Source organism: Etheostoma spectabile, chromosome 16 (genome assembly GCF_008692095.1).
Source record: "Etheostoma spectabile isolate EspeVRDwgs_2016 chromosome 16, UIUC_Espe_1.0, whole genome shotgun sequence".
Taxonomy (NCBI): domain Eukaryota; kingdom Metazoa; phylum Chordata; class Actinopteri; order Perciformes; family Percidae; genus Etheostoma; species Etheostoma spectabile.
Window position 1 is genome coordinate 11,324,070 of NC_045748.1, and position 8,142 is coordinate 11,332,211.

At 41.8% G+C, this 8,142-nt stretch overlaps 1 protein-coding gene across 5 annotated transcripts in view; it reads right to left on the reverse strand.

The window, feature by feature from the left end:
• The window catches only part of homer1 (homer scaffold protein 1), a 23,358-nt gene that overhangs the window by 3,765 nt on the left and 11,451 nt on the right, over nt 1-8,142 (reverse strand). For 2 of the 5 annotated variants that reach the window (XM_032540403.1, XM_032540402.1), the window contains exons 2-5: nt 7,124-7,280; nt 4,743-4,874; nt 4,538-4,630; nt 1,610-1,663 (exon numbers count right to left, since the gene is read on the reverse strand). In XM_032540403.1, coding sequence (XP_032396294.1) covers nt 1,610-1,663; nt 4,538-4,630; nt 4,743-4,874; nt 7,124-7,280 — 436 coding nt within the window. Of the gene's footprint in view, nt 1-1,609; nt 1,664-4,537; nt 4,631-4,742; nt 4,875-6,311; nt 6,455-7,123; nt 7,281-8,142 lie in introns of those variants that run through there. The other 3 variants (XM_032540404.1, XM_032540405.1, XM_032540406.1) reach the window with 2 other exon arrangements.

Below are 8,142 nucleotides of genomic sequence, written 5' to 3' on the forward strand. Positions count from 1 at the left end.
CATTTGGGGGGGGGGGGGTTATGTATTCACTTTCATGCTGAGAGTATTTTAAATATGAAGCTAGAGTCAGGAGAGGCTTAGCTTAGCATAAAGACTGGAAACACGGGAAGCGGCTGATGTGGCTCTGTTCCAAAGGTTACACACTAACCAGATCAAACAAGATTAACATACATGTTAATTGAGTGTTAGAGGTGATGGAAGACTGATTTTGTTACCTTTGGACAGAGCCACGCCAGCTGTTTCCCCTGTTACCTCTTAATTTTAGATTTCTCCCGGTCGTATTTTGGCCTTTAAGTGATAGGATAGTTGTAGACAGGAAAGGGGGAGAGAGAAGGGGAAGACGCGCAGCAAAGGGCTGAAGGTTGTAATCAAACCCTGGGCCGCAGCTGTAAGGACTGAGCCATGGAACATGGGGGCGCACACTCCACCAGGTGAGCTACCAGTGCGTCCCGTATTACCACTCTTTATGCTAAGCTAAGCTAACCGGCTGCAGCTTCACATGTCTTGTACAGATGTAGGAGTAGCTCTCGGCAAGAAGGCAAACAAGGCATTTTCCCAAATGGCTGAACTATTCCTTTAAATTTGGATTATGAGACACAACAAATCAACAAAGTGTTAATGATTCCATGCTCTCAAAAAGTAAAAGGATTTTCTGCTGTAATGTAGTTGGTAGTGGTGGGGGGAAGAAATCGATTCTTAGATGCATTGCGATTCTCTTTAGAACGATTCTGATGAGTTAATAATTGATTATTTAAATGTGTTGATTTTTATTAAACAGTTAGCTCGACAAAGACGACTGGATAATTAACATAAACCTTGAGCCTCTGACATGGAGGACCACTGTGAGAGAAGGTGACTTTCACAAGCACGTTTAAGCCTGGAAAGAATACAAAATAAAAACCTCCGTAAACAAAACATTTCATTAAAACTTGTGTGACAAATACTGAATATGTCAAAATCTAACCAACTCAGATTTGTTTATTTTTTTAAATCACACATGGAAATGTACATATTAAAAAAATTTTATGCATTGATAATCGGTTTAATAATTGAATAATCGTTTGCCTCTGAATCGGAAGGTACCGAGAGATTCCCACCCCTAGTAGTTAGTGACGCTAAAGCTTTTTTGTGACTGAGCTGCTGGGTTAACGTTACATCTTTAAACTCCTGTGGAGCTCAGAAATATTTGCAGACACATTTCAGAACTCTGACTCCCATTTTTATCAAGACAGTGAGTCTCTTTTTTTATTTATCTACATGCAATTGTCATTTGGGATTGGCAGCTGCTCAACCAGCCCTAATTGTAGCTGACTGTCACTTTTTGAGAGCATGAAAGGAGAACCGGAGGGTTGTGTGGGAAGAATTCAGAGAGACAGGGTTCCTCTGGTTGTTAGTGTGACATTAGGATGATAGACTAAGTTGTTAGAGACTGACAGGGTTTTTAGTCCATCATTATGCTCACACTGTTAAGAAAATTACTTTTTATTTTTTATTTGCAAGAATGCTACAGAGGAGACCTCCTTGAGGGGAGTTTGCGTTGGTAACGGGGGGTAAAACTGGGGGAAAAGGGGCAATCGGAGCCATGAAAGTGATCCTTTCCATTTTTTACCTTCTTTTTACCAGCTTTGCTGACTGAAAACACATTCCTTTTTACAGCACCACCCTGAGGAAGATTATTTAGGGAGAGCAGAGAAGGTAAAACAAGCCACAAGGTGTTAGCTTAGTGGCTGTAATGTGAGCGTAATGCTGAGTGAAACATAAAACAGCTTAGTATTACATTACATGTCATTTATCCGCTTTTATCCAAAGCGAATTACAATTGCTTTATGTCAGGACGCACGCCTCTGAAACAACGAGGGGGTAAGTGTGTTGCTCAAGGACACATTGGTTATGTATTGCAGTGGGAATTGAACCCAGGGCTCACACACCAAAGGCATGCGTCCTATCCACATTAGCTCATTCTTTTCTCATCAATTCCTAATTCTTCTAGGTTGGCTTTGGTGTCGCATGGGGCTCGTTACAAACGTCATTAACATTGAGCGAATATTGATTCTGAATGGAAAATGTACTCCGCTGTAAAACACATTAAACCAGAATGACTGAGAGCTTTAGATGAGATCAAGATGAACAGTTGTTGAGCCCTAAACTGTAAACTGAGGCACAGAAAGGGAAGGCTAGACAAGAAACTCTAGGTCAGGATTAGCTGTTAGCATCTAGCAATCTGGTTTAAAGCCCTGGATTTTAATTAAAGGGGTGAATAGTTTTGCATAGGAACTGGTGCATGTGAGCTTTGTGCTGCTTCATGAGCTCCTGCGCTAACGGAAAACATCTGGCTCTACATCTGTAGATGCAAGGTCTGGTGTACTTTAATGGCAAACAGCAGGAAGTTCATACAACCCAACATTACTAATGTAACATCGAGAATGACGACACTTTCATGCTTTAAGGTCAAAACCAAATGAAATTAATTCATGCTAACTGTAGAGTAGTCTATATCCACGAAGTTACACTTCCAGGATTGCTAAGTTGCCACTAGAAATTTCGCTGTATGTCCTTTCTTTCGGCCAGTTTTAGTTTTGGAAATGCGAGGATGAGTGCAACAAAGATACGTTTTCCATCCTGAATTCTTTAAACGGAAAACTGTCGGTATGGTACTTGTTACGGTTGACTCTACATATGTTCTGTGTGTATACGTAACTGTATATCTTTTTTAAATATACAGTGGTGTGAAAAAGTGTTTGCCCCCTTCCTCATTTCCTGTTCCTTTGCATGTTTGTCACACTTAAGTGTTTCGGAACATCAAACTAATTTAAACAATAGTCAGGACAAACACAAGTAAACACAAGCAATTTGTAAATGAAGGTGTTTATATTAGGTGAAAAAAAATCCAAACCATCATGGCCCTGTGTGAAAAAATGATTGCCCCCCCTGTTAAAACATACTAAACTGTGGTTGTCAACAACTGGTTCAATCACTCTAGCCACACCCAGGCCTGATTATTGCCACACCTGTTCACATTCAAGGCATCATTTAAATACGAGCTGCTTGACACAGTAAGGCCCACCAGAAGATCCTTAAAAGCATCATGCCGAGACCCAAAGAAATTCAGGACCATTGAACAAGAAAGTAATTGAGATCTATCAGTCTGGAAAGGGTTATAAAGCCATTTCCAAAGCTTTGGGAATCCGCGAACCACAGTGAGAGCCATTATCCACAATGGCGAAGACATGAACAGTGTTGAACTTCCCAGGAGTGGCCGGCCGCCCAAAATTACCCCAGAGAGCGCAGCGACGACTCATCCAAAGGTACCAAAGACCCCAACAACCGTCCAAGAACTGCAGGCCTCACTTGCCTCAGTTAAGGTCAGCGTTCATGCCTCCACCATCAGGAAAAGACTGGGCAAAAAATGGCCTGCATGGCAGAGTTCCAAGGAGAAACCACTGCTGAGCAAAAGAACATCAAAGCTCGTCTCAATTTCTCCACAACACATCTTGATGATCCCCAAGACTTTTGGGACAACATTCTGTGGACCGATGAGACAAAAGTGGAACTCTTTGAAGGTGTGTGTCAAAGTATATCTGGCGTAGAAGGAACACTGCATTTCATAAAAAGCCATTATACCAACAGTAAAATTGTGTGGTAGTGTGATGGTCTGGGGCTGTTTTGCTGCTTCAGACCTGGAAGACTTGCCATGATAAAGGAACTATGCTCGGCTGTTTACCAAGAGATCCTGAAGGAGAATGTCCGACCATCTGTTTGTGTACTCAAGCTGAAACGAACTGTGGTTCTGCAGCAGGACAATGATCCTAAACACACCACACCGTCACCACCGAATGGCTGAAGAAAACAAAATGAAGACTTTGGAGTGGCCTAGCCAAAGTCCTGACCTGAATCCTATTGATGTTGATGTATACCTTAAAAGGCCGTTCATGCTCGAAAACCCTCTAATGTAACTGAATTAGACAATTCTGCAAAGATGAGTGGGCCAAATTCCTCAGGACGCTGTAAAGCCTCATTGCACTTATCGCAAACGCTTGGTTCAGTTGTTGCGGCTAAGGGTGGCCCAACCAGTTATTAGGTTAGGGCAATCACTTTTTCACACAGGGCGATGATGGTTTGGATTTTTTTTTACCTTTAATAATAAACACCTTCATTTACAAATTGCATTTTGTGTTTACTTGTGTTGTCCTTGACTATTGTTTAAATTGGTTTGATGTTCCGAAACACTTAAGTGTGACAACACATGCAAAGGAACAGGAAATGAGGAAGGGGGCAAACACTTTTTCACACCACTGTAATTAAGTTATCCTTTTATAATCTTTTTTATATGCTTTGTTTTGTTTGTTCATTCTAATTTAAATGTTTGAATATTAGTTTATATTTTCTGTGTGTGTTGCATGGAGGGAGCTGCAACTGTGTTTCATTGTGCAATCCTGTCTTATAATAATAATAATAATAATAATAATAATAATAAAGCTGAACCTTAAAGTTCACTTCCTCAACGTATGCAGCAGGATGCAGTGATGGTGTTAGTTACCTGAGAGGGAGTGCTGGTGAGCTCCATCTTCTCCTGAGACTTCTCCTTTGCTATCCGTGCTGCCTCCTTGAACTCAGCAAACTTTTCTGCAAACTAAAAGTAATAGGAGCAAGTTATGCTACAGCTTCCAAGTTTTTTTGTTTGTTTTTTTACACAGGGAAAACAAACAAAGCAAAAAATCTAAATCAGGTCTGAGTGTTCTCACCTTGGCCAGGTTGCTCTCCGATGAGAAGCCGAGGCCGTAGACGGTGTTCGCCCGGCTGTCGGCCCACTGGCCAAACTTCTGCGATGTCTTGGTGAACGTCATGTTGGGGGTGATGGTGCTGTTGATAATGGCCTGTTGGACAAAACCAATTCAAAAAGTAGAAATATCTTGTTGAGTCTTGGCGAGAGCGTGTGTGTGTGTGTGTGTGTGTGTGTGTGTGTGTGTGTGTGTGTGTGTGTGCTGTGCCCCCTTTTGTGTGTGTTGTGTGTGTGTGTGTGTGTGTGTGTGTGTGTGTGTGTGTGTGGTTGTGTGTGTGTGTGTGTGTGTGTGTGTGTGTGTGTGTGTGTGTGTGTGTGTGTGTGTGTGTGTGTGTGTGTGTGTGTGTGTGTGTGTGTGTGTGTGTGTGTGTGTGTGTGTGTGTGTTTTGTTTGGGACAGGAAGCAGTTAATGAGGAGTCGGAAGTGAGTCCACTGACTGTCATGTTATTGATTAGTGTGGGAGGACTCCCCCAAATTCAGCCTTGGTGCAGAATTACAGCCACTAGAGCCAGTCCCACAATGAGCTTTCCTTAAAATGTGCCATTTCTGAATTTGAGGTTGAGAGGGGGGGTGTGGCCTTGACAAAATGCCACTTTGCTGGTTTGAATGCCATGTCTCTCTCTCTCTTCTCTCTCTCTCTCTCTCTCTCTCTCTCTCTCTTCTCTCTCTCTCTTCTCTCTCTCTCTCTCTCTCTCTTCTCTCTCTCTCTCTTCTCTCTCTCTCTCTCTCTCTCTCATGGGGGGCCAAATTCTCTGGGCGGCCAAAGAGAGAAGGGGGGGGGGGGGGGGGGGTAACCATGAGGTGGGTTCCAGATTGGCCATCTGAGCTTTATTTCTCAAAGGCAGACAGGATACCCAGGGCTCGGTTTACACCTATCACCATTTCTAGCCACTGGGGGACCAAACGCAGGCTGGGGGAACGCATATCAATGTTAAAACCTCCTAAAGTGACATTTTCATGCCATGGTGCCTTTGAAACAATGTTATTACTTTTATTACATTATATTACCTTGTGTGGCATAAATGTTCTTCGGTTTTCCCCTTCTGCTATTTGTCTTGTAACACTTCAAAATGTATCTTGTGACCCTGTGTGGGGGTCCTGACTACTGTAAACATCTTCATTAGAAAAACAAGGATTCTTTTAACCAAGTTGTTACATATACTTTCTCCTCCTCAAAAGCTACAGACTCAGAAATAGCACATACTAAGAAAAGCTCATTGTGGGACTGGCTCAAGTGGCTGTAATTCTGCACCAAGGCTGAATTTTGGGAAAGAGACTTCAGATACAGTATTAAGGGACCACTAAGGTCTATATAAAAGAGACTTCAGATACAGTATTAGGGGACCACTAAGGTCTATATAAAAGAGACTTCAGATACAGTATTAGGAGACCACTAAGGTCTATATAAAAGCATCCAAAGAGCACCATGTCATGGGACCTTTAGGTGTCACAAGTTTTAAACTGGTTTTGGAAGTCCGTTGACATTTTAATTTCCACGATTAAAAACACATTTCAAAAAATGTTTTCTCACTTCTGGAATTTGGAAAGAAACTCAACCAGAAATATATTCCATTGTGTGGCATGTGTCTCAGTTTTCCTTTTCTCTGCTGAGAAGACTTATTGTTTGTCTGGATAATAACGTCCTCCCACCCAATCTCTGCTATTTCCAGCAGAACACAGTGCAAACTTGCTGGTTCAACAGCAGCAGCAGTCACCCTGAGAGGCTCTTACATAACTATGCTAACTCCACCCCTGCACCTCTCTCAAGACTAAAATAATCACTGCCACATAGATATGACAGGCCCGAGCGCCTCCTTCCCTGCCTCAGCGCCAAGAGAGGCCAGGCCGAGGCAAACCAGTCAGACGAGCGCGGTCGAGGTGGGATATAAATCTAATGTAATAATGGCACGGCACAAGTTAAGTTGGACTAGAGAAGTATTCACATCCATTACTTAAGTAAAAGAAAAAAAGAAAACTCCTCACATTTTAGAATCTGGAAACAATTAAAACTGTTTAATCGTCTAATCATTTCAGCTGTATTTGTAGGTATATACATTGTTGGGTAGTTTAATTTATAATAAAACCTATATTTTTGTTTTGGGTGCAAAAATCTTAATTTGTAAAGTACAAGTAACTAAAGCTATCTGACAGCTAATGCAGTGGAGTAAAATTAATATTTCCTTGTGAACTGTAGTAGAGTGGAAATAGAAAGTGGCATGAAAAGAAGTGACTCAAGTAAAGTAGAAGTACCTCAAATTTGTGCTTGTGTAAAGTACTTGAGTAAATGTACTAAGCTACATTCCACCACTACACACATTAAAAACACAAGTGCTTTAAACACACCTTAGAACCATCCAGACTGATGATTCGATATACATTCCTGGTACAGTCGAAGAAGTAGGAGACCGTGACAGCATGTTTACTGGTGGGAACCCAGTTCTTCTTGGTGTTTGGGTCAATCTGGAAGACGTGGGCCCGAGTACTGAAGATGGGCTGCTCTCTGTGCAGAAAGGGGAAGAGATGGAGCAATAAGTATCTGGTTAAACGCCTAAACTCTGAGGTTAAGCTGTAAATATGCAGTGTGTAACTAAACGCTAGTCTGTGAGGAGGAAAAACAGGCTTTGGCTGCACAGAAATGGATAAAACAAATCACCTTAGTCATCACTGTGCCTCATCAACAATTCAGCCGATGTTTGTGTTCATGTAAACAGATACCGAAAGACAATACTAGACAAGGCTTCATGCACACTTCTACGTTTTTCCACACAGTGGTGCTTTGAGCTAAATGCTAACGTCAGCACACTAACATGCTGATGTTTAACAGTTTAAATGTTCATCATCTAATAGTTTGCATGTTAGCATGCTAACATTTGCTAATTAGCTCTAAACACAAACACAGACAGTTAAAGAAATAGACCAACAGATCCCGTTGTTCCGGACGGAGACCAGTGTCTATTACAAGCTCTTTTCCTCTGATGGCGGAGCGTTACTGTGCAGCCTCCAACTGAGCTTGATGATGTAGATGTGACGTGAGCAATCTGTCTGAAAGATTTAAGTCTTCTGGTAGCTGTGCCAAGAGAAATCTTGATCATTCCCGATCAGCAGAGACGGAGAGCGTTGGTATATGTAAGGAGATGACATAGGTACAAGCAAATTATTGCTAACTAAAATGCTAGTTAACATTAGTAATTAAACCTAAACGGCTATTGTAAATCAACTGAACTGTGTGTGAACTGCGAGCTTACCCTGTACTATACGGTGATTCCTCTACTGTACAACAAAACTTAAATGGTTATGACACAATCGTTAGCCTATTTTTACAAAAACGTCTGCTACCGAGCCATAACGTGAGGTACAAGGTA